Below are 27,535 nucleotides of genomic sequence, written 5' to 3'. Positions count from 1 at the left end.
TGAACAACAACAACAAAAATAAAACAATGTATGAGTGTGTCTAGGTGCATTTTTCTGGGGGTAAAGTCTCCTAGTTTTCACTAGATTCAACGAATAGTCCCAGAGCCCCTAAAAAGGGCTACGTAATGCGGTTGCCAGTTGGCAGCACCGTCAAACCGCAGTTGTTCCCAAGCGGTCCCTAGCTGCAGCAGGCGAGGCGGAAACCTTCTGCCCTCAACAAAAATGGCGGGAGCGGCTTCCCACGTAGCCCCTCACGCGGAAAGGCTAGAAGGCCCCCGCCACCTTCTCTCCACCTTCCCACTCCTGACCCCGGAAGGACTCCGCCCCCGCGGCCAGGCGGCGGCTCAGCGCGGGGCTGCGGCGGGGAAGCGGGCGTGGGCCAGCCGCACCTGGCCGGGGCAGCCGCAGGTAGGAGGGGGCGGGCCGGGGCCGCGCAGAGTCCCGCTGGGCTCCGGACTGCCCCGAGCCGGGCGGGGGCCGGGCCGGGCCGGGCGGGGCCGGGCGGGGCGGGCGAGGGGAGCGGCGCGGGGCCTGGGCGGCGGCGGGGCCGCGGTGCGAGCGGGGCGTGCACGGGGCTTGACCCGGGGGCGCGGGCGGGGGGGTGGGGGCCTCCTCGGCAGGTGCTCTCGGTGAAGACGGCCGCGGCGGACTGCGGCCTCGGGACCCTCTAACCCGCGTCGCTCCTCGTCTGCGTTCCGGAGGGAGGCCTCCCGGAGACCGAGCTCTGCACAGACCTGCGTCGTTGCTGTTTTAGCAGCATTGCCAACGAAGCGTTTTTGCTATGTTTTTCTCACAGGTTGCATGGGTTTAGGCCTCACTTCATTTTTTTTTTTTTTTTGGTGTGTGTGTGTGTGTGTGTGTAGTTCAGACTTTCCTGCTTGCTTAAATTCTAAAGTCCAAGGTGTAGAGTAGAATTTTAGGAGATTTAGGAAACAAACTATTTATCACACATTTTTTTTTCTTCTTCTTCTTCTTCTTTTTTTTTTTTTTTTTAGCTCTGCAGTGGTTAGCTGGAGAGGAGCGAGTAATATTACATAATATAGTATTTTGGGAGATGTTTTAGACGCACTCTACAAAGTTGAATAAGAATTAAACCGCCTTAGTGTGCATTTTATTTTATTTTATTTGTTTTAGTGTGCATTTTAATTAATACTTATGAAAACAACTGACACGCTTGGTTTTTTATTGTTATTATTTATTTTTAACCTTATTCAGTTGTTAAGTTTGGAATCATTCCCTCAGTGATTTTAACTTAAATGGAATGAGGTAAATGAGAATGCAAAAAAAAAAAAAAAAATTGTCAGAATTCTTAAGGAAGCCGCGGCAGCTTAGATTGAAATGTTTCTTTCTCCTCTGCTTAAAAAATTGGAACCCTCTATGATGGAGAAAGTCCTTTTAGATAAATTATTCAGTTTTTTTTTTTTTTAAACTGTAGCACAGATAGCTTAATGATCCAGAATCTTCAGTTACTAAAAATGCTCCTCAAGAAGTCGTGGATTTTGGGAGGTGGAGGGGATAAGTGTGCTTTCTTTTTTTTAAGATTTTTCTTTTTAGTATAACGTTAAAAGAATAATACAGGCGCTTAAAAAATCAAATATTTGAGAAGACTTATAATGAAAAGTAATGATTCCTTGCCCAACCTTTCTTTCATGCCAGCCTTGTTCTCCAGAGGACCATTTTTCTCTTGTTTGTTTCTTCATGGATTGCTTTGTATTTCTCAGTTAAATATTTATATCATAGTTTTTTGGTTGGAATAAATGTACTTCCATTAGAATTATACTGAGCCTGAACATTGTAATCAGAATATGTTTGAGGGGAGATTAACTGTATACCCTGCGAGTGTCACTAGTAGGGAGTAAGGTTAGCGTCAGTAGCAGTAACCCACCTTAAGAAGTATTAACTGTGTTTGATTTGAAAGGAAACTACTACTTAATCAGTGGACTTGATACTTGTCTGAAGAAAGGATATTAACCGAAATGGATATCTACTGGAGTTTACAAAAAGAGGAGAAATATATGCAGAAATAAAGACCTTTTTTTTTTTAAGATTTATTTATTCATGAGAGACACAGAGAGAGAGAGAGAGAGGCAGAAGGAGAAGCAGGCTCCACGCAGGGAGCCCGATGTGGGACTCGATCCAGGGTCTCCAGGGTCACGCCCTGGGCTGAAGGCGGCGCTAAACCACTGAGCCACCCAGGCTGCCCAGAAATAAAGGACTTAAAGTATAGCCAGTCAATAAGCTTTTATAGAGAGATTGCTAATGATTTTTATTTTCTCTTTAGTTATGTTCCTGTGGCCCTAATGGAGGAAAAGAAATGTTAAATTTGGTAGACATAAAGATTCTAGTTACTGGAGAAGCCTACTCTCTTGTGTACCAGAGACCGGTTCAGGCTTTTAATTGGCCTAGATAAAATATTCTTCAGGACCCATTCATTTTGTGCTCACCAGGGAGCCTTTATAACTTTTTTTTTTTTTTTAATTTAGCTCCTTACCGTTTTTTATTTCAGGGAGGGTATGTTTTGATGACATATATAGGTATTCTTTTAGTAGATAGCATATTTACTATAAATAAGTAAATTTGTAAGCTAATTTATACATCAATATTAGATGACTTTGTTTAGTATGCGTCCAGCTAGGTACACAGGTAAAATGGAGTTTCTGCCCTTGAAAAGCATAGACCCAGAGCCGGAACCATCGTGTTTCTGTGACGGTTCTGCTATCTTTAAGGGCCCTTCTGAGAGATAGCTGCCTTCTCTGTAGACATCTGACTTCTCTTTCTCTGGTTTCAATAGAAACAGGCATTAAAAAATACTAAAATTTTATAGCATGTATGTGGCCTTTCTTTGAAGATCTTTAAAATGTGCTAGTTGGAAAATAAGTGCCTGAGTTCTGAAGTTCAGTGAACTGAGCTTACTTTCTGGCCCCAGGAGTCCTGGTTCCAATCAGATTCCCTTCAGCACCTGTCTCTCCATTTACTTGTAGGAAATAGGTGGGAAGAAATTGATTTTACATTACCATTTAAAAGCTGACATGTTTAACCAGAAAAGAGAGAATCTAGAACTTGCAATTTTCTAAGGGAAATATGCTATCTGAACTCATAGTTCAAATCTAACTCATTTTCTTTTTGGGTGCTTTGGTGATTAATAAACCTGTAGTTCAGATAAATTTAGCTCATAATTTTCTTCAGGGAAGAATATCATGAATAATTAACTGCAAAAAGAAAAAACTGATAGAGATAAATTTTGAATTTGTATCTTTCATTTGGTGGCTCATATATTTTTATGTTTCATTTAATGAAGATCAGAAGAGGAGTCATGTCAGAAGAAACAGTAAAGGAATCACAGTTTTCCTTGAAGACAGCAGTACTAAGAGTGTTTGATCTTCCTGTGTCTTGGTACTATTCTCTCTCCCAGGTAAAAAAGCAAAAACAAATGTGAAATTACTAAGTTTATTGTTCTGACCGTAGTATTTTGTTTACAGTATTTAAATTTCAGTTGAGGTTTTATTTTTTTATTTTTAAAATATTTTATTTATTCATGAGAGACACAGAGAGAGAGAGAGAGGCAGAGACAAGGCAGAGGGAGAAGCAGGCATGATGTGGGACTTGATCCCAGGTCTCCAGGATCACGCCCTGGGCTGAAGGCAGGCACTAAACCACTGAGCCGCCCAGGGATCCCCTCAATTGAGGGTTTAAATGGCTCAGTCAAAATGTTTATTAAGGTAGTTTAATACTTGGTTTTTATTTCATGTTTTTTTTGTTATTATATTCATAACTTTTTAAAGGAGATCATATTACTTTAAAAAATAGACCTGTGGTGCCTGGCTGGCTAAGTTGGAAGAGCAAGTGACTCATCATCTTAGGATCATGAGTTTAAGCCCCATGTTGGGTGTACAGATTACTTAAATAAATTAATTTAGAAAAAATAGTCCTACTTTTAAAAAAAAAGATTTATTCACTTGAGAGAGAGAGAGAGAGCATGAGAGCACAAGCAGAGGGAGAAACAGACTTCATGCTGAGCAGGGAGTCTCATACCTCATAAATGGAATCATATAATATTTGTCTTTTGGGAGACTGGCTTATTTTACTTAGCATGTCCTCAAGGTTCATCCGTTTTGTAGCATGTTAGAATTTCCTTCTTTTTCCAGGTTGAATAACATTTGATTTTATGTATTCCCTGCATTTTGCTTATCCATTCATCCATTGCTGTTCATTTAGGTTACTTCCATCTTTTGGCTCTTGTGGATAATGGTACTATAAAACATGACTGTATGAATATCTGTTCAAGTCCCTGCTTTCAGTTCTTACAGATATCTACCAAGAAGTGAAATTGTTGGGTCATATGAGGATTCTGTGTTTAATTTGTTGAGAAACTGGCAAGTTGTTTTCCATAGTGGCTCCACCACTTTTCACTTCTGTCAGCAGTGGTCCAAGGTTCCGGTTTTTCAACATTCTCACCCAAACCTGTTATTTTATGGCTTTTTGATAGTAGCCACCCTGATGGGTATGAGTTGGTATCTCATTGTGGTTTCCCTAGTGATTTGCATTTCCCTAGTGACTAATGATGTTGAGCATCTCTTCATGCACTTATTATCCACTTGTATATCTTCCATGCGAATGGTCCCTTGATTTTTAACAAGTGCTTCTAATGGAATTTGTACTTCATTGTACTAAAGGGAAAGGTACTTATGGTAGGTAGCATTTATCACTAAAGTTACATCAAATTTCATCAAATCCAAGATGATCATTTTTGACATTTCAACATTTGTAAAACTTGCTTACAATTAAAATGAATAGTATCTCAGATGAGTAAAATACAGTGTAACTTTATATGTACATAGGAAATGATGTTGCACAGATAAGATGTATACAAATAGTAATTACTACCTAGTGTTCACTACATTTAAGACATGTATGTCCTTTATACATAAAATGTGTCTAATCTACAAAGTAACCTTGGAATTTGGAAATCATCTCCATTTGACAGATCTGGAAGCTTCAAGAGCTTCAGTAACTTGTCTAAAAGTGCAAATAATAGAGATGCCTCGGTGGCTCAGTTGGTTAAGGAGCCTACTCTTTATTTTTTTCTTAAATTAATTTATTTGAGAGGGAGAATATGCAAGTAGGGGGAGGGAGACAGATAAGCAGATTCTACACTGAGCACAGAGCCCCATGTGGGGCTTGATCTCAGAACCCTGAGATCATGACCTAAGCTGAAATCAAGAGTCAGTCACTTAACCGACTGAACCACCCAGGTGCCCCAAGCATCTGACACTTGATCAGACAGACCTTGATCTTAGGGTTGTGAGTTCAAGCTGGGCATGGAGCCTACTTTAAAAGTGCAAGTAATAGGGGCACCTGGGTGGCTCAGTTGGTTAAGTGTCTGCCTTCAGCTCAGGTCATGTTCCCAGGGTTCTGGGGTAGAGCCCCACATTGGGCCCTCTGCTCAGAGAGGAGCCTACTTCTCCCTCTCTGCCCTCCCTTGTGTTGTGTGTCACTATCTCTGTCTCTCTCTCTCTCAGATAAATAAATAAAATCTTTAAAAAAAAAGTGCAAATAATAAGATTTTAGCTTGTACCTCCTTGATCCCCAGATCCATTTTCTCTCATTTCCTTTCTTTCCTTTTTCAGGACTACATGCTTAAAAGAAAATTTGACAAATATGGAAAAGAATTAAAGAGAAAATAAAAATAATCAACAGTTCCTCTATAAAAGCTTATTTGCTATACTTTCTCTAGATCTTTTATTTTTGTATATATCTCTCTGCCCTCCACTCCCCTCTCCCTGCCCCCACTACCTTATTCCCCCCATTTGAGATTATAAAGTTCTATATTTTGAACATTTTCTATCATTAAAAATGCCTTATGACTATAGATGTACTATAGTTTATTGAATATTTTTCTGGTTTTATGTTTCTGGTTTGTTTCAACAGTTTATTATTTATATATATCTTTGTCCAATTTTTAGATTTTTATTAAGGTAGATTCCTAGAGGTGAAAATATTAAGTCTAAATGTTTGGTATTCTTTTATTTGTATATGTTATACCATTTGGATGACATTTCAAAGACTAGCAGAAGGACGTGTATAAAGCATTGTGCTACACATTTTGTTGGGTACGTTTCCAAGTTCATTTAGTCCCTTACAATGATCTTTTTAAAAATGTATTATTTGAATAGGTAATACGGTTCACAGATCAAAACCACACACATATATACAGATACATACATGAAGATGTTTTGCTATCTCAATCTCCATCCATTCCCTATGGGTAACCATTTGGATTCCTTGAATATCAGAGTTTCCTTAATCAGATATCAGTAAAAGCAATTATATACTCTTTTTTTTTTTTTTTTTTTATGATAGGCACACAGTGAGAGAGAGAGAGAGGCAGAGACACAGGCAGAGGGAGAAGCAGGCTCCATGCACCGGGAGCCTGACGTGGGATTCGATCCCGGGTCTCCAGGATCGCGCCCTGGGCCAAAGGCAGGCGCCAAACCGCTGCGCCACCCAGGGATCCCTTATATACTCTTTATTTTCTTGTCTTTCTTATAAAAGGGAGCATACTACCTATGTTCTTGTTTTTTCACTTAGATTATTTCCTGGAGATCTTTCTGTATTAATATGTATGGATATTTTTCTTTTTTTTTTATTCCTACTGCTACATAATATTTCTATACATGAACATTTGTGTTATTTCTGATCTAGTGCTGTTACAAACAATGCTATAATGAGTAAGTTTGATATATCTCAATGCATACAGGTGTAGGCATGTGATACAGGTATAGGCACAGGATAAATATTTAGACTTTGGATTTCCAGGCCAAAGAATAAATGTATTTGAATTTGGTAGGTACTGTTAAGTTGCCTTCTGTAGGAACAGTATTATTTTGTACTCCCCCCATTTTTTTTTTTTTTTGCCAGTCTGATAGGTGAGAATGTTTTTTGTTTTTTTTTTTAAGATTTTATTCATTTATTCATGAGAGACACACAGAGAGAGAGGGAGAGACAGGGAGAGGGAGAAGCAGGCTCCCTTTCAGGAGTCCGATGTGGGACTTGATCCCAGGACCCCAGGATCACAACCTGAAAAAGGCATGCTCAATCACTGAGCCACCCAGGTGCCCCCAAGAATGGTATTTCATCATGATTTTAATTTTATATCTCTTTTATATGTTGAGAGTCTTTTCATAGATTTAAGAGGAATTTGTATTAAGTATGAACATTTTAAAGGCTTTTGTTTGTCATTCTAAAGTTGCTTTTCAGATTGGGTATACCGCCAAAAAAGATTGAGTATACCAACACGGTGTCTTTTTTTTTAAATCTTTTTTTTTTTTTTTAAATCTTACCATTTATTCATGAGAGACACACAGAGAGAGAGAGGCAGAGACACAGGCAGAGGGAGAAGCAGGCTCCATGCAGGGAGCCCTACGCGAGACCCTATCCTAGGTCCCCAGGTTCACACCCCAGGCCAAAGGTGGTGCTAAACCGCTGGGCCACCAGGGCTGCCCCCAACACAGTGTCTTAATCATAATTATTGGATAATGTCTTTTTTCACAGCCTAAAAATCAGAGTATTAACTTTTTAAAAATGTTCATTGGCATTTTGTATTTCTTCTTTAGGAATTACTTTTGTACCTTTTGCATATATGATTTTATTATACCACCTATTTTTCGATGGTAAGAATAATTCTCTGAGGCCAGGTGTATTACCCAACTCGTTCCATGAGATATTTTTAAAAATAATAAAGGGGCACCTGGGTGGCTCAGTTAAGCATCTGCCTTTGGCTCAGAACATGATCCCAAGGTTCTGGGATCAAGCCCTATATCGGGCTCCCTGCTCAATGAGGAGCCTGCTTCTTGAGGGAGAAGCACGAACTCCTGCTTGTGTTCTCTCCCTGTTTCTCTCTCTCAAATAAATAAAATCTTTAAAATATAGAGTCATTGCAGGTAAACTTAAAGATAAGTTCTCTATTCTCAGCCGTGATACTTAGTATTCAAAACTCATCCCATGCAAAAACAAAAAACAAAAACAAACAAACAAAAAACAAAATAAAAAACCTTATTCCATGCTATTAATGCTCTATGATAGGTCAGCAAACTACAGCCTCTGAGTGAAATCAAGACTACCACTTGTTTTTGCAAGTAAAGTCTTATTGGGACATAGCCATATTCATTTGTTAATGCATTATCTGTGACTGCTTTTGCAGGACATCAAGAGAGTTAAGTGGTTGCAGTAGAGATCATATGTTCCACAAGCCTAAAATATTGACTACTTGGCCTATACTGAAAGTTTGTTGATTCCTGTACTAAGAGAGCAGGTTGTAGTTTGTTTTTAATTTTTATTTATTTATGATAGTCACACAGAGAGAGAGAGAGAGAGAGAGAGGCAGAGACACAGGCAGAGGTAGAAGCAGGCTCCATGCACCGGGAGCCCGACGTGGGATTCGATCCCGGGTCTCCAGGATCGCGCCCTGGGCCAAAGGCAGGCGCTAAACCGCTGCGCCACCCAGGGATCCAGCAGGTTGTAGTTTGAATAGCACAAAGGACCAAGAAAGGACCAAGGAAAAGGGCAGAGTTCTTGTTCTGTAACTTTAGAATTGGATTGATTATTTTAAAATGAAAAAAAAAAACATGAAAGACTTTTTTGTTCATTAGTTTAGCCTCTAAAAATTAAGAAGCCGTGTTGGATGCAATTTAGTTATATAATTGCATAATTGAGATATGTCATCAGTGTGACTGAGGTAATTTTAATACATGATGTAAGACGTGCATAGATTTAAATACCTTCTCTGATGCATCTTTTTTTTTTTTTAAGATTTATTTATTTATTCATAGAAATGCAGAGAGAGAGAGAGGCAGAGACACAGGCAGAGGGAGGAGCAGGCTCCACGCAGAGAGCCTGACATGGGACTCGATCCAGGGTCTCCAGGATCACGCCCTGGGCTGCCGGCGGCGCCAAACCGCTGCACCACCGGGGCTGCCCTTCTCTGATGCATCTTGATTCATATTTCACCACAGAAATTGTATGATCTTTAACCTCTCTGAAGGCAATTTATCATGTTTGACACAATAAAGATAAGCAAGCCCTCTAATAAATGTTATGTTTACATATATTTATATTGTATATATTTTATTTCCCTGTGTCGTTTATTTAAGGAATAATATATTTTCCAAGTATTTGTTCTTTATTTAGTGAATACATACTCTAAACAAAATACTTGTCTCTTTATCGTTTTAAAGATTTTATTTATTCATGAGAGACAGAGGCAGAGAGATAGGTAGAGGGAGATGTGGAACTCGATCCCAGGACCCCGGGATCACGACCTGAGCCAAAGGCAGATGCTCAACCACTGAGCCACCCAGGTGCCCCGAGTCTTTTTTTCTTGTATGGTTTTCTTAAGGATTACTTTGGTATATTACTGTTTATCATGTTAATACAAGCAGATTCTGTTTTTCAGCTGGCAACCACAACATGAAGAGGTAAGTAGTTCAGTTGATTCTCCAAATTCAGTGTTAAGTGACAAAGACAAGGAATTAACTGAGCGCTTAAAAATAAAAATTTGTCTAAATGCAGTGTGGCATCCTGCATTGGTCCTGGAATAGAAAAAGAACATCAGTGAAAAAACTGGTGAAATCAGAATGAAGTCTATAGTTTAGTTAATAATATTGTACTAATGTTAATTTTTAAGTTTTTTTTAATATGAAGTTTTTAGTTTTACAAGAGTTTATATAAATGTTAATATCATGAAGATCCTAAGTGATGGGTATAGTAGGACTCTACTATCTTTGCAGGTTTTCTGTAAATCTAAAATTATTTCAGGATGCCTGAGTGGTTCAGTCGGTTAAGTGTCTGGCTTTGGCTCAGGTCATGATCTTAAGTTCCTGGTATTGAACTCCGAGTCAGGCTCCCTGCTCACTGAGAAGTCTGCTTCTCCTTCTGCCCCTCTCCCTGCTTGTGCACTCTCTCAAATAAATAAATCAAATCTTAAAACAATAAAATTATTTCAAACTTAAAATTTTTAAAAATTAAGTCAACATTAAATAATAGCTCACAATTTTTGAATGCCTGCTATGTGTCAGATATTACTTTATGTATATTATCTATTCACAGCAACTCTGTGAGGAAGAGATGTTATTCCTATTTAGAGTTTACAGTTTGTCTGTAGTGTGTTCTAGTTATCAGATTCATTCAAAGTATATCTATTAAGCCCCTCCTGTGTTTCCGTCAAGATATAAAGTGATGAGCAAGATCTAGACCGTAGTTCCAGCCTTTACTGAGCTTAGAACCTCAATTTTGTAGAAACCACCCCTTTTCCCCCATATAAAGGTGTTATAAGTACTGTGTTTGAGGAATAGATCAACTGAATTCTTTATGCTGAGTAAAAGGAAATAAATAAGGTTATTGGAGTAGGAGACTTGTGTGTGACTATTCTCTGTCTCCAGAGAATATTAGATAGCAGGGGAAACTTGACAAGAGCTTTAAACAATAGCTTGAGGTTATGAAGTGGGAAAGATTGTGAAATCTGAGCATAAGAAGTAGTGTTCCTTTCCTTTGTATTCTCAGTGTCCGGGCCATAAATGGATATTCAATTCATGTTGAAGGAATAGGACATGTGTCTAGTTTTCATTTGTCTGGAGGTGAGGAAATGGACCATATCACCATAAAAAGCCCCTCTGAGCTTTGGGATTCTGAAATGCTGTGTTTCCTGGGTTCAAGGCAATGTTATAGGAAGTAATTGACTTTCCTCTGTGGAGGAAAACGAAACAAAACAAGAAGTGATAGGAGTAATATTAGAGACTTTCAAATGCTGTGCTGTCTAGATTACTTAGGATAAACATTTTCTCGGGAAATTTGTGACTTTTTTGTCATAGAAAAGATTTTTTTCATGAGATCATGACTGTAAACTTCAATAAATCTTTTAAGTAAAAATAATACATAACATATAAACAGAACTTGGATCTTAATAAAAGTGGATCGATTTTTATTATGTTTGAATTTATATTAGTAAAGAACATTATATGTCTGATGGAGTAGTTTTAATTTTGTATTTATATCTTCTAGTAGTTCTCTACTTCAGTGCCCTTGGATATAGTAGAACTGACAATTTAAGCAGTCACGATCACTTAGCTGTGACTGGGCCTTTATTAATAGATTATTTTCTTTAATGGAGGTCTTAATTTTGATACCTTATATTTACTCTTGCAGTAAACACTAGTCTTTACATTTGATATAAGATTAATACTTTTTAAGATTAATATTTTTTTGATAATGAGGTCATGGCAGTTTATAAAATATATGGAAAATTAAGATGTTCTTAATAATAGTGCTATTTTTATTTTTTAAAATATTTTATTTATTCATAAGAGACAGAGAAAGAGAGACAGAGACATAGGCAGAGAAGCAGGCTTCATACAGAGAGCCTGATGTGGGACTGGTCCTGGGACCCTAGGATCATGTCCTGGGCTGAAGGCAGACACTCAACTGCTGAGCCACTCCCTATTTTTATTTTTAATCAAAAAAATTTTTAAGGTTTTATTTTTAAGTAATCTCTATACCCAACATGGGGCTTGAATTCATGACCCTGAGATCAAGAGTCCCATGCTCCACTGACTTGAGCCACCCAGGTGTTCAAGAGAATAATTCTTAGTTTGTGAAGGGAAAAAAATTTGAGGTGGTATTGGGATGTTCTAATTTTTCTTGGTAGTTTTGAAGGAATTTAAATAGACTTGGATAAAAGTAGAGTAGGAATAATATTTTTTAAGATTTTATTTATTTATTTATTTATAAGAGAGAGAGAGAGAGAGAGAGAGTCAGAGACATAGGCAGAGGGAGAAGCAGGCTCCATGCGGGGAGCCTGATGTGGGACTGGATTCCAGGACCTTGGGATCATGACCTGAGCCAAAGGCAGACAACCACTGAGCCACCTGGACATCCCAGAGTAGGAATGGTTTAAACTTTTTTGTTAGATCATAGTTACTGAGGCCACTGAGGCCACATACAAATGGAAGTAAATCATTTCTGGTATTCCAGAAAATTAGCAATTTTTATGTGTAGAACACAGATGTTATTTTAAAAATAGCTTTACTTAAAAATAAATAAATAATTAAAAATAGCTTTATTAAGGTATAATTGACACACATTACACTGTCCATATTTAAAGTATATGATTTAAGTTTTGACACACTTGTATACTTGTGTATATTATACCTATGAGATTCTTGGCACAATCAGGGTAATGAACATATCCATGATCCCTAAAAGTTTCTTATTCCCCTTTGTAATTTCTCCCTTTGCATCTCTCTCTCCAGGTCCCCTCCCTCACTTTCCCCCAGGCAACCACTGATCTGCTTTTTGTCACTATAGATTTGTTTGCATTTTCTGTTTTATATTAGACAGAATCATATAATATGTATTTTCTTTTGTCTCTTTTTTTACTTAGTCTGATTTTGAAATATATACATTGCATATATCAATAGTAATTCTTTTTTATCACTGCGTAGTATTCCATTATATGGATATACCACAGTTTGTTTGCTTGTGCATCTATTGGTGGACATTGGGTTGTTTCTTGTTTTTATTTTTTAGTTGTAACCAAAGCTGCTAAGAACATTCCCATGCAAATCTTTGTGTGGACATATGCTTTCCTTTTTCTTGGGAGTGGAATGCTGAATCATAAAATAAGGGTTTTTTTTTTCAAAGACTATATATTTGAGAGAGAGAGAGCAAGAGGGAACAAATGGGGAGGAGAGGGAGAAGCAGACTCCCTGCCGGGCTACAAGCAAGATAGGGATATATTTAATTTATTTTTTATTTTTATTTCTGTGTTTTTAAGATTTTATTTATTTATTCATGGGAGACACAGAGAGAGGGAGAAGCAGGCTCTTAGGAGTGCCTAAGATACTGGGTCTCCAGGATCAGGCCGTGTGCTGAAGGCGGTGCTAAACCACTGAGCCACCTGGGCTGCCCTTTTGCCCATTCTTTAATTGGTTTTTCTTACTAAGTTTTGAGAATTCTTTATGTACCTTGGGTACAATTCCTTTATCAGATACATCATTTACGACAATTTTTTTCTAGTCCATAGATTGTCTTTTTAACTTCTGAAAAGTGCTATTTATTTATTTATTTATTTATTTAACGACTTATTTATTTTAGAAGGAGAGCTCATGTGTGAGCAGAGGGAGGGGCAAAGGGAAGGGTGACAGTCTCAGACAACCCCCCTCCCTCCAGTGCAGAGCCCAATGCAGGCTTGATCCTATAACCCATGAGATCATGACCTAAGCTGAAAGTGAGCCAGAGGCCTAACCAGCTAAGCCCCCCAGGTACCTAAGCAGTGCCTTTTTTTTTTATTTTTTATTTTTTTATTTTTTTATTTATGATAGTCACAGAGAGAGAGAGAGAGAGGCAGAGACACAGGCAGAGGGAGAAGCAGGCTCCATGCACCAGGAGCCCGACGTGGGACTCGATCCCAGGTCTCCAGGATCGCGCCCTGGGCCAAAGGCAGGCACCAAACCGCTGCGCCACCCAGGGATCCCCAGCAGTGCCTTTTAAAGACCAGAAGTTTTTATTTTTATTTTTATTTATTTTTTTTTTGATTTTTTTTTTTTTAAATTTATGATAGTCACAGAGAGAGAGAGAGAGAGAGAGAGAGAGAGAGGCAGAGACACAGGCAGAGGGAGAAGCAGGCTCCATGCACCGGGAGCCCAATGTGGGATTCGATCCTGGGTCTCCAGGATCGCGCTCTGGGCCAAAGGCAGACGCTAAACCACTGTGCCACCCAGGGATCCCAGACCAGAAATTTTTAATTCTGAAGTCCATTTGTCAACTTTTTTTTTTTTTTTTTTAATGGATTAGGTTCTTGGTGTCGTCTCTAAGATATATTTGTATAGCCAAAGGGCACAAAGATTTTCTCCTGTGCTTGCTTCTAGAACTTTTATAGTTTTAGATTTTATAGTTTTAGATTTATGTTTTATAGTTTTAGATTTTATATAGAACTTTTATAGTTTTAGATTTTATGTTTCCTTAGTTTTAGGTTTATGATCCATAGTGAATTATTATATTTTATGAAATTATACAGTATATAATCTTTCTCAACGTAATGCATTTGAGATTCATTCCATTGTTGTCTGTCTGAATATTCTGGCCCTTTTTATTGCTGAGTATTCCATTGTATGGATGTACAGTTTATCCATTTACCTGTGGAGGAACATGCAGGTGGTTTGTGGGTCTTGGATTTTGTTTTCTTCTAGAAATTTCTTCCTTGAATTTCCTTTTTACTTTTGACAAAAATAGCTTGACTGTATATGTACAGGTTTATTTCTGATTTCTGTTACATTGATCTCTATGTCTGTTGTTTTGCAGTACCACCTGTTTTAATTTTTTTTTTTAATTTTTATTTATTTATGATAGTCACAGAGAGAGAGAGAGAGAGGCAGAGACACAGGCAGAGGGAGAAGCAGGCTCCATGCACCGGGAGCCCGACGTGGGATTCGATCCCAGGTGTCCAGGATCGTGCCCCGGGCCAAAGGCAGGCGCTAAACCGCTGCGCCACCCAGGGATCCCACCACCTGTTTTAATTATCCTAGTTTTATAGTTAAGTTTTGAAATTGGCTAGATTAAGTTCTCCAACTGTGTTCTTTTTCAGAGTTACTTTGGTTATTCTAGTTCCTTTGTCTTTCCTCAACTTTTTTTTTTTTTTTTTTAATAATCTGCCAAAATCTACAGAAATTTTTGCCTGGGGGCTCTTGGGTGGCTCAGTCAGTTAAATGTCTGCCTTTCGCTCAGGTCATGATCTCAGGGTCTGGGATCAAGCCCTACTTCAGGCTCCCTACTCAGCAGGGAGTCTGCTTCTCCCTCTCCCTCCATCCTTCACACCCGTTTGTACACCCCACCCCCAATAAATAAAGATCTTTAAAAAAATCTTTTTTTTCCTTTTTTTTTTTTTAAGATTTATTTATTCATTCATTCATTCATTCATTCATTCAGAGAGAGACAGGCAGAGGGAGAAGCAGGCTCCGTGCAGGGAGCCCGACGTGGGACTCGATCCTTGGTTTCCAGGATCACACCCCGGGCTGCTGGCGGTGCCAAACCGCTGCGCCACTGGGGCTGTCCAAAAAAATCTTTTTTCCTGGGATTTTGATTAAAATTCTATTGGTTTTTGTAAATCAGATTGGAGAGAAACAACATTTTATAATCCATGAACATGATGTATCTCCTTTCATCTTTGTTTTTTTCATCAGTATTTTGTTATTAACTAGCACTGATTTCTTTTTTTTAGATTTATCTCTAAGTATTTTTTTTATTTCCCTCTCCCACTTCTGCACCATTAGGGAGACTTAGGATTCTTGCTTTCTTTTATGTGAGTAGTGACTGGTGGGATTCATGAAGATAAAACCTGCAAAAAATATGGATTACCCCTATCTTTGCAGCCCTGCTACCAGGGGGTACTTTACCCTCTCTCACCAGTGCACACTGTCTCTACCAATTTACTCGCGTACTAGCTGAACTCATAAATATCCTTTTGTGTTTTATCTCAGCGTGCCAGAGTTTATAAGTTATCTCTTTGTGCAGATGCCTGTGTCTCTTTAGTTTTGGGGCCGGCAGATTGCCCTCCAACCTCAGCATTGTGATGAGTTCAAGAAAAAATGAGAACTTGCCATTTGCTTGGCTTTTTGTTGTTAAGAATTTGGAAGTGCATCAGGCTCCCTGCATGGAGCCTGCTTCTCTCTCTCTGCCTGTATCTCTGCCTCTCTCTCTTCCTCTGTGTCTCTCATGAATAAATAAATAAAATCTTAAAAAAAAAAAAAGAATTTGGAAGTGACACTCTTTGTACCTCTCTACACCTCAAGACTATGGCTTTATATTATAGATCTCCTGTATTTTAGGTGATTGATAGTGTCTGTCTCCCAAGACAAAGTTAATTACCTCTTGCTCTGATATTAATAGTGTATACTTATATTACTGTATTTATCACACAATACTGTAATTACCTGACCATATATTTGTCTCTACTGTTAGCACACTGCTTGAAGGAGGCAAGATCTGTGGCCTCAATAACCAGGGCTTCTCGATCATTGAAAGGCATTGATATTTGCTTGCTGAATAGAATTACAGTAAGAATTTTAATCTTCATAATACAGTGTGGTACATTGTAAAATGCTGAGTAAATATTTGTTGAATAATTCATGCATAAAAGGACTTATTCAGATAACATTTACAAATTGAGTTAATTCAGAGCATCTGGGTGGCACAGTCAGTTAAGTTTCTGACTCTTGGTTTTGGCTCAGGTCCTGATCTCAGGGTCGTGAGATCAAGCCATGCATTGGGCTCTACATTCAGCACAGAGTCTGCTTGAAATTCTTCCTCCCTTTGCTCTCCTCTTCCTCGAGTGCATGTGCTCTCTCTCTCTCTCTCTCTCAAACAAATAAACCTTTAAAAAAATTGAGTTAATTCATGTTTGTCCAAATTTCCAAATTGTCCAAATTAAAAAAAAATTAAAACTCTGACATGGGGCTCCTGGGTGGCTCAGTTGGTTAAGCGTCTGGCTCTTGATCTCAGCTCACTTCTTGATTTCAGGTGTGTGAGTTCAAGCCCCATGTTGGGCTCTACACTGAGTGTGGAGCCTACTTAAACAAAAACAATAGGGCAGCCCAGGTAGCTCAGTGGTTTAGTGCCGCCTTCAGCCCAGGGCATGATCCTGGAGACCCGGGATCGAGTCCCACATCAGGCTCCCTGCATGGAGCCTGCTTCTCCCTCTGCCTATGTCTCTGCCTGCCCCCCTCTGTCTCTCATGAATGGATAAATAAAATCTTTTAAAAAACAGAAAACAAAGCGAAACTGAATTAATCATTCCTATAATTTAAAATCTTGCTGTGATTCAGATATTTAGTTGCATGAAAATCATTGGTTCAACAGGTTTTAATGACGTTGAATTATTTTGTGTTCCTTTTGACTTTTTGGTAGATTTGTTACCTAGGAACTTAAAATAATAGATTAGTATAGTTTACTTGTTTTTAAAATTCAAATTGGGGGACGCCTGGGTGACTCAGTTGTTGGGCGCCTGCCTTTGGCTCAGGTCGTGATCCCAGGATCAGGTCCCACCATTGGGCTCCCTGCGAGGAACCTACTTCTCCTTCTGCCTATGTCTCTGCCTCTCTCTCTCAGTCTGTCTCTCTCATGAATAAATAAATAAAATTCAAATTGGGCTACCTATCACTAAAGAGTGTGAAATAATATTCTCTTGGCATTACTTAGAGCTAGGTTAGCTTAAGAATAAGTTTTGTTCTTATGTCTTTATTTTAAGTGAACAAATAAATGTAAGAAATTTTTTCAACCTACCTGCATCTTTTCCAGATAAAATTTTCACCAGTAGCAAAAAAGTTGTTTGTGGTAACTGCAGTGAGTGCTGTGTCTGTAATTTTTCTGGCCCATCATTTTAAAAGAAAACGTGGAAAGAAGAAAGGAAAAATATTACCATGGGAACCAGAGCACCTTGTACTTGAATATGCTAAGAGAGCAGCATCAGACAAAGGTAAGTGGAGCTAGCTGAATTAAATCTATAAAGGAAATTTTATATATAAATCATAACTGATGTGCAGTGATTTCAGTGTTTTAGTCTCCAGAGTTCCTTTAAGAATAATACAGATCTACAGATTCATTTTAGAAAGATTAGAACATACAGATAAGCAAACAAAAAATTAAAATCACCTGATACTGTGCTACCCAGAAGTAATGACTGATAATACTTTGGCATATATCTATCCATTTCTAGTTGCATTTAAATATATTAAAACATAACATTTTATATTATGTACATATAAATGATATATCTAGTTTAAGGAAAATTATGATTACCTCTTTGTAGACTGCTTGTTAGATACTTAACAATACATAAGAATGTTTTTCTAGGTCAAAAAATATACTTCTATGCTTTCATATTTAGTATGTACTTAATGTTAAGTTTGTAAACATACACCCTGATTTGTTTAAGCAGTTTCTTGTTGTCCCTTTATTTATTTATTTATTTATTTAAAGATTTTATTTATTCATGAGAGACACAGAGAGAGAGGCAGAGACATAGGCAGAGGAAGAAGCAGGCTCCATGCAGGGAGCCCTATGTGGGACTCGATCCCAGAACTCCGGGATCACTCCCTGAGCCGAAGGCAGACGCTTAACTGCTGAGCCACCCAGGTGTCCCTTGTTGTCCCTTTAGAATGCTTTTCTTGCTTTGCATTTATTTGTCTGATTATTTTCTTAATATATAAGTAGAATAGAATTGCTGGTCTCTAAAAGATCTATGGATCTATAGTTAGAGATGTGGTACATATTGCCAAAGTATATCAATAACAATAATTTCTTGAGCATGCTGAATTTCTTATTTTTTAAAATTAATTTAAATTTATTTAGAGTATCATATGCTTTTGTGATTGACTTGTCTAGCAAATAATTAATGAATGACTTTTGTGCCAAGTACAGTGAACATTACAGTAATGGTAGCTCTCACTTAATGAGATTTTATTAGATCTCAGGTGTAATGCTAATGTATATTCACTGCATTATTTAACCTTTATAGCAATCCTGTGAATTCAGACTATATCCTGAGTTATTGTTTAGACTTAAGAATGAGATAAGGAAAAAAAAATGAGATAAGGAAAACTTAAGGGACTTGCACAGGGTCATATAAGTCCAGGGATTGAATTGAAGAATGTCTTAACTGTTGCATTAAAGATGAACTAAGATACAGCATCTGCCATAGATGAATAGATAATTAGGAGAGACAGAAATATAAAAAACTAATTATAGTATAATATGATATGGTTTAGATGTAATTCAGGAAAGAAAGTGCTTATATTTTGTTAAATTTATAACTTGAAGGTTCATAGTTACCAGTATGTTTTTATTTTATTTTATTTTTAATTATTCTCTGTACCGAACATGGGACTCAGACTTATAAACTTAAGATCAAGAGTTATATACCCTACCAGCTCACTCACCAGGCACCCTTAGTTGTCAGGATTTTTTTTTTTTTTTTTTTTAATTTTTATTTATTTACGATAGTCACAGAGAGAGAGAGAGAGAGAGAGGCAGAGACACAGGCAGAGGGAAAAGCAGGCTCCATGCACCGGGAGCCCAACGTGGGATTCGATCCCGGGTCTCCAGGATCGGCCCTGAGCCAAAGGCAGGCGCTAAACCGCTGCGCCACCCAGGGATCCGAGTTGTCAGGATTTTTTATACTGATTACAACAGATCATTCAAATACTGCTGTAATTAGATGAATATTTTATTCTTCATTTAAGAAACAAGAGTTTAGCAGTGTTAAATACAATTGTAAAGAGATGTGGATTTTAATGATGTACATTTAATAATTTACACATTTGAGTGAAATGTGTTTTAAACTTAGCTTTCTGAGTGAATATAATGTAAACCTTGAAAATTTACATTAAATTTATCATTGGAGTTAATAATATCTCTAATATTATTGATATTATTGTATTTGGTAGGTTCAAGTTGTTCCAGTAGTAGACAGAATTTGACGTTATCTTTAAGTTCTGCCAAAGACAAAGGATCTCAGTCTTGTAACTATGCTAATGGAGGACTTTTCAGTAAATACTCAGGTTCTGCACAGAGTTTAGCCTCCGTAAGTAAAGAACAAAACTTACTGTTTTATAGATTTGCCCTTGTGTCTATTGTTATCTCTTTGTTTAAATGTCATATAGATAACTCCTAGTATGGAAAGAACCTTAAATCATCTGGTTGTGTCTGTTTTCTTTAAGCAAGTAAACTTTTCCTTTTGCTGACTAACCAGCCAGTTTCATTCCAGCTTTCCTTGAGTAAGTGATATGGACACATGAGGGCTGTAGAACAGTGTTGATGTGGAAGTGTTGTTTCAAAACTAGATGTTCTGTAAAGAAGCTGGAAAGATACAGTCAGACTTCATGCTAGGTCACAAAATAATGAGCCTCCATAGGTTTAAAGTGTGTGGCTTGCTGAAGCTAAGTGTGCAGTTCCCTTACCTTGTTCTTTGGAGCATTGATATAGTATTGATTGATGGGGAGAAAAAAAGTTAGTATTTGTTGCAATTTAGTAAAGTTTAAAAATTTGTTAAATAGGTAGATTGTTAAATAGGCTTTTTACTAAATAAAGAAGAGGCAAGAAAATGTATGGTGATAAATGTGTTCCTGATCCTTCTGGTTCCCCTCCTTGGAGACAAACAGCATTGATAATTTCTTACATATATACTTCTGGGAAAGTATGCCTCTACCATCATGTATATTCACTATTTAATTTTATTTTTTATTTTTATATTTTTAAAAGATTTTATTCATTTATTCATGAGAAACACAGAGAAAGAGAGGCAGAGACACAGGCAGAGGGAGAAGCAGGCTCCGTGCAGGGAGCCCAATGTGGGACTCAATCTGGGGACCCTGGGATCACGCCCTGAGCCAAAGGCAGATGCTCAACCGTTGAGCCACCCAGGTGTCCCTGTATTCATTATTTTAAATAATTTATTGAACACCGTGTTCTGTACCCTGCTTCTGTATTTTGTTGGAATATATAGCTGCCCCTTTCTTAAGTGCTTAAAAATATACTAAATTTTTAAAGGCTATTCTGTGGTAGGAACATCTAGATCAAAGGCCTGCAGGCTTTCATTTGTTCTTTGAAACTGAACAGGATGATGAAATATATGCCCATTCTATAATCTGGATTTACTCTGTGTCAGAGAATACCTCTATTTTGAAATTTTTCAACTGAGTTGAAGCAGTTGTTCTTAACTACTAAGTAGAAAAAGGGAGTTTCATGATAAATGTGGATAGAAAGTCTGGAATGCCTTTACTATACTTGCTTCAGCTCACCTCATCATTCCACTGCTGGGACTAGGAACCCAGATTTCTGCCATTTTTACTGAGTGCCCAAACAAGGCAACACATGTGGAAAGGAGGGGTCAGGGTCCACAAAACTTGGTAATTGCATATGAGAGGTGTGAGAAGAGAAGTTAAAGATGGCTTTCTGTTTTCAAGTTTGGGAAATTATGGGGATGGAAGTATTATTAGTGAATCTGGAGAAGGAAAAATTTTTGTTGTGGGAAGATGCAGAGCTCCTTTTTGATAGAGTCAGTTTTAAGATGCCAGCAGAAGAGCTGAGTAGAATCAAATAGGCAGATGGAAATATGGGCTAAATTTCTTTATTTTTAATTTTAAAAAAAAGTTTGTTTTGAGAGAGAAAAAGAGAGAGTGCATGAGGAAAGGGGCAGAGACAGAATCTCAAGCAGACTCCCTGCTGAGCACAGAGCCCAGCATGGGGCTCGATCTCACGACACATCAGATCATGACCTGAGCTGAAATCGTTAAGTCCGATCCTGAACCGACTGAACCATCCAGGCGCCCCTAGGTTTATTTTATTTTATTTTATTTTATTTTTTTTTTTTTAAAACATTTTTGTTTCTTTTTTTTTTTTTAATTTTTATTTATTTATGATAGGCACACAGTGAGAGAGAGAGAGGCAGAGACACAGGCAGAGGGAGAAGCAGGCTCCATGCACCGGGAGCCTGACGTGGGATTTGATCCTGGGTCTCCAGGATCGCGCCCTGGGCCAAAGGCAGGCGCTAAACCGCTGCGCCACCCAGGGATCCCAAGGTTTAATTTAAAAGGACAGAACTGGAAGTAGAGACTAGGAGTCATTTGCATAGAGGTGACTGAAATGATTGGCCCAGTGCACCTTGCTAGAGAAGGGATGATGGTAAAGGCTTTTCAGTTTCAGTTATTGTTTCGCAGAGAATCAGCATTGCCAATAAATTCTGAAAAGGAAATAAGCTAGTTACCTCTAACCAAAGTAGGTGTGGATAAAATTAATAAGTAAATACTTAATAAAACAGTAAACTATAAAAATAACTACCTGATTTTTTTTTTTAGAGAAATAACTAGTTTTTGTTTGAAATACTCTCCTATTTGTGTATTTTTGAACAAACAAAGGCTTAAAATATTTAAGGTATGACTCCTGACTGACTATAGTTAGATTTGTTTCTTCAGGTAGGAATTATATGTGTTGTTTTACCAGGAATAGGTTATGTAAATAATGTGTAAGTACAAAAGATTACAAAATACTATCACAAAAGGCATTTTGAAGTAACCTCTGTTGATCTTAATTTTAGGTCCAGAGTGTCAATTCTTGTCATAGCTGTGCTTGCGGCAATTCTAACTCCTGGGACAAAGCAGATGAAGATGATATTAAACTTGTGAATATTCCTGTGACCACTCCTGAGAACTTATACTTGATGGGTAGGAATACCATAATAAAGTTTTAAGATATTATACTCTCATTTAATGTGAAACTAAAGAATGATGAATTATTCTAAGGGAAACAGCATAGTTTTGAAATGTTCTTATATCTTTTGAATCTAGTGTACATAACATAACCTACTATATTAGTTTTTGGAGGATACTCTAACAAATTACCACAAACTTAGTTGTTTAAATAGCAGAAATGTATTCTTTCAGACTTTTGGCAGCCAGAAGACTGAAATCATTATCACTGGGCTGAAATCAAGATATCATTAGAGCTGTGCTTCCTCTGGAGGCTTAGGGGAGTAACTGTTTCTTGTCCCTCTCAGCTTTTGATAGGTTCTGGCTTATGGCCATGTGACTGCAATCTCTAGTCAGTACCTCCTCTGTGCGCACCAAATCTCCCTCACCCTCTTACTAGGACAGTTGTGATTGGATTTAGGGTCCACCAAATAATCTAGGATAATCACCCATGTTAAATTCCTTAATTTAATCACATCTGCAAAGACCCCTTTTCTTTGTAAAGTAATGTTTACAGGTTCCAGAGGTTAGGACCTGACATTTTTTTGGCCACTATTCAATCTGTTACACTTATCTAACCTGATTTGTTGATTTTTTTTTAAGATTAATTTATTTGAGAGAGGGAGAGGGAGAGAAAGCAGGGGGAGGGGCAAAGGGATAGGGAGAGAGAATCTCAAGCAAATTCTGAGCTGAGTGAAGAGAGCCTAGTGCAGGGCTTGATCTCACAACCCTAAGATCATGACCTGAGCCAAAACCAAGAGTCAGATGCCTAACCAACTAAGCCAACCAGGCACCCCTATTTTATTTTAAGTAGGCTCCATGCCCAACATAGGGCTTGAACTTACGACCCTGAGATCAGGAGTCATATGCTCTACCAACTGAGCCATCCAGGCACCCCTAAATTAAGTAGCTTTTAAAGATCTTTTTCATTAATATGTCTAGAATATTGGAATATTTTATATGTCTTGAATGTTGGAATATTTTGGTTTTGTTTGAAGTATATAATTATTTTGGTAAGACTTTTTTTTTTTTTTTTTTTTTTTTAACTTGGAGAAAAAGAATCACATATTCACCTTTTTTTCCCCATAAAGCTGTCTAGCTGGGAAGATATAGAATTTCTACCTGAACTGTAACTCTTGATGGGTTTTCCAGAAGTCTTGTAGATTTTCAACTGACCCAGCAATTTATCCATCCAAATCACAACTGACCCAGCAATTTATCCATCCAACTACAAATCATGTAGTTTAAGGAACATTCTGTGGGGGAAAAAAAGTTGGGAAAACCTTTATTTAGCCTTACTATCCTATTTCCTCTCAGCTTTACTCTCTCCTTGTGACAACCTCTTATAAACCTGATAGCTTCTTATCAACTAGTTTCTTCTATTTACCTACGTTTTTAATTTAGGAGGATATATTGAAAGATAGTTGTGTGAATATAAAAATTAGTCATTGTTGGACTTTTGATGAACTCATGACGCTGTTCTAGAAAAATCCCAAGCAGGATATAAATTTGAGTTACATTTAAAAAAAGAAGATATATCGGTCATTTCTCTGATTTTTGGTTGACTAGAATTATAGGCCTAGAATATGTTGGGAAATTAAAATTCTGCTATGAAATGAGGTGAACATAAAATTATTCTTTAGTGCCAAAGTTACAGTCAGACTGTGCCATTGTTGATAACTATATGAAAAAGACTTCAGCCTAAAATAATTTTATTTTGCTATTGCTTTTTCTTACTTACAATTATTCTGTTCTTAATTCATAGGTATGGAATTGTTTGAAGAGGCGCTGCGTCGATGGGAGCAAGCTCTCACTTTTCGAAATAGACAGGCTGAAGATGAAGCCTGTGGTTCTATTAAATTGGGTGCAGGAGATGCCATTGCTGAAGAAAGTGTAGATGTAAGGGTGATTTATCTAAGAGTGGCCTTTATAAAATTGGAAGAATTGAACAATGTTTAATGTTGATTCAGTGTACTTGCTTTTTATGGCATTTAATAAAACTGGCTTTTTTGCTCCCCTTGGGATTATGTAGGGTTATTATCTTATTGGGCTTTTTCTGTTCAGTTAGTTGTTGAATCCCAAATTTGCAATTCATATCAAGTTCCCTGATTTTCCAGGAATATATGGAATTAAGCTAATAAGATTTCTAAGGGGATTTTTAAAAGTCTGTTTTATACTTTGTGATTAATTAAATGGTATTATATTCATAAAAGTTACATAGACTTTTAAATAGACTGATATTGATCATTTTGGCTAATGATTTTTTTCTTAAGATATTATTTATTTGAGAGAGTGAGAGAACGTGCCCAAATGGGGGGAGGGATAGAGGGTAAGGGAGAAGCAGACTCCTAGCTGAGTAGGGAGCCCCACATGGGACTAGATCCCAGGATATGGGATCATAACCCAAGATGAAGGCAGACTAAGCTTAGCTGACTGAGCCACCCAGGCACCTTGTTGGCTAGTGATTCTTAAATTTGAGCATGCATCAGAACCATCTGAAAGGCTTATTAAAACAGACTTGGGTTTCTAATTCAGTATGTGGATTAGGTCCTGAGAATTTGCATTTCTAGCAATTCTCAGATGATACTGATGCTGCTCTTCCAGGATCTTACTTTGAAAAGCCCTGATCTAGTCCCACACCTTATATTTACAGGTAGAGAAGCTAAATCCCCAAGAACTGAGGTGACCTTGCCAAAGGCTCAGCTAGAATCCAGTGCTGTCACTACCCAATAGTTATTCCTCATATCCCACACTTTCTCTGCCTTTCATTTAAGAGTGGAAGGTCTTGGGACACCTTGGTGGCTCAGTGGTTGAGTGTCTGCCTTTGGCTCAGGGCATGATCCCGGGGTCCTGGAATTGAGTCCTGCATCGGGCTCCCCACAGAGAGCCTGGTTCTCCCTCTGCCTATGTCTCTGCCTCTCTCTTTCTATGTGTCTCATGAATAAATAAATAAATAAAGTCTTTAAAAAAAAAAGTGGAAGTTACTGAGGATTTTAACATTACAATCTAATATTTGCTGTATGTACTTTTTTCTCCTCATAGGATATTATTAGTACTGAATTTATCCATAAACTTGAAGCTCTGCTGCAAAGAGCATATCGTCTCCAAGAGGAGTTTGAAGCTACCCTGGGGGCATCTGATTCTAATTCCCTGGTTAATGATATTGGTAAGTTGGATATTTTATATAGATTTTATGAAACAAGTAAATTTTTTCTTTTATATTCTTGGAATCATTTGTTTAAGTATATTAATATGGGCTACATATTTTTTAGAAAATAGTCAAGAGAAAAAAGTTCTATCATATTTACTGATTATTTTCTTTCAGTTTTATTTTTCTAGAGTGAATTTAATGCCCTTAAATATAATGTCAAGTGCTTACTCTAGGTAGGATCGTGACTTTAAAATTATATTCTAATTGAAAGAATCCCAGTCCACGTGTTGGAGAGAGGAGGAAAATAAAATAAAAATGGGGTAGAGACACACCTCAAAAATGTGCATGTAGCTCATGGCATACACTTCAAATAGTTAAGAATAATTAAGAATTAATAATTAAGAAATTTTATTTCTTGGACCCCATTTTAATTGCAGGCTAGATTTTCATATCAGTAGCCAGGACATGCATTATTATAGACCATTACCCTTATTTCCTGTTTTAAAGGGAAAAGAACTTTGAAAAGTCTTTTTTTTTTTTTTAAGATTTTATTTATTTATTAATGAGGAACACAGAGAGAGGCAGAGACAGAGGGAGATGCAGGCTCCACACAGGGAGCCTGATGTGGGACTCGATCCTGGGACTCCAGGATCACGCCCTGTGCCAAAGGCAGACACTCAACCGCTGAGCCACCCAGGCGTCCCTTGAAAAGTCTTTTTTTTTTTTTAAAGAGGATTTTTTTTTTAAAGATTTTATTTATTTATCCATGAGAGACACACAGAGAGTCAGAGACATAGGAAGAGGGAGAAGAAGCAGGCTCCATGGAGAGAGACTGATGTGGGACTTGATCCAGGGACCCCGGAATCACGCCCTGAGCCAAAGGCAGACGCTCAACCGCTGCGCCACCCAGGCGTCCCTGAAAAGTCATTTTAAGTGATGTTTTCAAAGGGATGAATGATTAAAATTGCTTCCTTGAATTCTGTAAATGCTCCTAAGAATGAAGTAATACAAAATTACATTGCACCTCTTTTTGGTAAAAAAATTTGTTTAAGTTTGAGGAGAATTGTTATTTTATTATAAGAAATAAAAATAGCTAAGGAGTGTTAAGTTCTTCCACATTTTTTTTCCTGAATATAAACTACAAGTGTCTACATTTAGGAAAGCTTATGTATCTATGTATTTTGAATTTCGGTGAAGATTTCTTTCGTATTAGAATTAAGAATTACTATGTAGGGGCACCTAGCTGGCTCAGTTGGAGGGATGTGTGACTCTTCATCTTGGGTTGTGAGTTCGAGCCTCACATTGGGTGTAGAAGTTACTAAAAAAAAATAAATAAACTTTAAAAAATTGCTGTTTATATGTTAGGGTTATGTGATGCCTCTTTGTATTAATTTTGCTCTTTGCTTTTTCATATTGTCACCAAAATTACTTATTAGGCTTGAGTATTTTTTAGTAGTTTCTCTCCTCTTATCTTGGCAGAGTGTTTTGACATGTGGAGGTTACAGACCAGAAAAGAAGTGGGTGATATTCATGTCAACAAATAGAATTTGTCAAAGCCTTCTTTTTTATACTTACAGTTTCTTTCTACACAATTTCTTCCTTTCTTTTTTTTTTAAGATTTTATATATTTGTTTATGATAGACTCAGAGAGAGAGGTAGAGACATAGGCAGAGACCTAGAGAAGCAGGCTACATGCAGGGAGCCCGATGTGGGACTCGATCCCAGAACTCCAGGATCACGCCCTGGGCCAAAGGCAGACGCCAAACCACTGAGCCACCCAGGCGTCGCTCTTTCTACACAATTTCTTTCATAACTTCTTACAATGACAGAAAGGACAAAGAGAAGGAATTTTAAATGAATTCAAGTGTAACAACAGAATGGAACAACCAGAAAAGATAGGAACATAGTTACATGGCAAGGAAAACCACAGAGATCAAGGAGTAGGAAAAAATGATAAGTATAAGGAAGAGAGAGGAAAAGAGCCACAAGGCTTAATGTTTTATTCTAGGAGTGGAGGCTTTGCCCTCACTGTTCTAATTGTCTACCTGCAGTTTTCTTTCCAGCCTCAGTGATGCTGAGCATCATGGAGGTGTGT

The 27,535-nt window shown here is 37.7% G+C and overlaps 1 protein-coding gene and 1 non-coding gene across 5 annotated transcripts in view; one reads left to right on the top strand and one right to left on the bottom strand.

Moving 5' to 3' along the window:
* The first annotated feature begins 251 nt into the window (after nt 1–251).
* MIGA1 (mitoguardin 1) overlaps nt 252–27,535 on the top strand; it is an 87,610-nt gene continuing 60,326 nt past the window's right edge. For 2 of the 4 annotated variants that reach the window (XM_038541622.1, XM_038541620.1), the window contains exons 1-7: nt 252–408; nt 3,299–3,412; nt 17,344–17,521; nt 19,491–19,627; nt 22,139–22,265; nt 24,055–24,188; nt 25,332–25,455. In XM_038541622.1, coding sequence (XP_038397550.1) covers nt 3,314–3,412; nt 17,344–17,521; nt 19,491–19,627; nt 22,139–22,265; nt 24,055–24,188; nt 25,332–25,455 — 799 coding nt within the window. In that variant the 5' untranslated portion in view covers nt 252–408; nt 3,299–3,313. Of the gene's footprint in view, nt 409–602; nt 797–3,298; nt 3,413–17,343; nt 17,522–19,490; nt 19,628–22,138; nt 22,266–24,054; nt 24,189–25,331; nt 25,456–27,535 lie in introns of those variants that run through there. The other 2 variants (XM_038541624.1, XM_038541621.1) reach the window with 2 other exon arrangements.
* On the bottom strand, nt 23,110–23,182 carry TRNAR-CCU. The gene has a single exon. It is a non-coding gene; the product is annotated as a tRNA-Arg (tRNA).

The sequence above is a fragment of the Canis lupus genome, chromosome 6 (genome assembly GCF_011100685.1).
Source record: "Canis lupus familiaris isolate Mischka breed German Shepherd chromosome 6, alternate assembly UU_Cfam_GSD_1.0, whole genome shotgun sequence".
NCBI classification, from domain to species: domain Eukaryota; kingdom Metazoa; phylum Chordata; class Mammalia; order Carnivora; family Canidae; genus Canis; species Canis lupus.
This window is presented reverse-complemented; position numbering and strand designations above follow the sequence as displayed.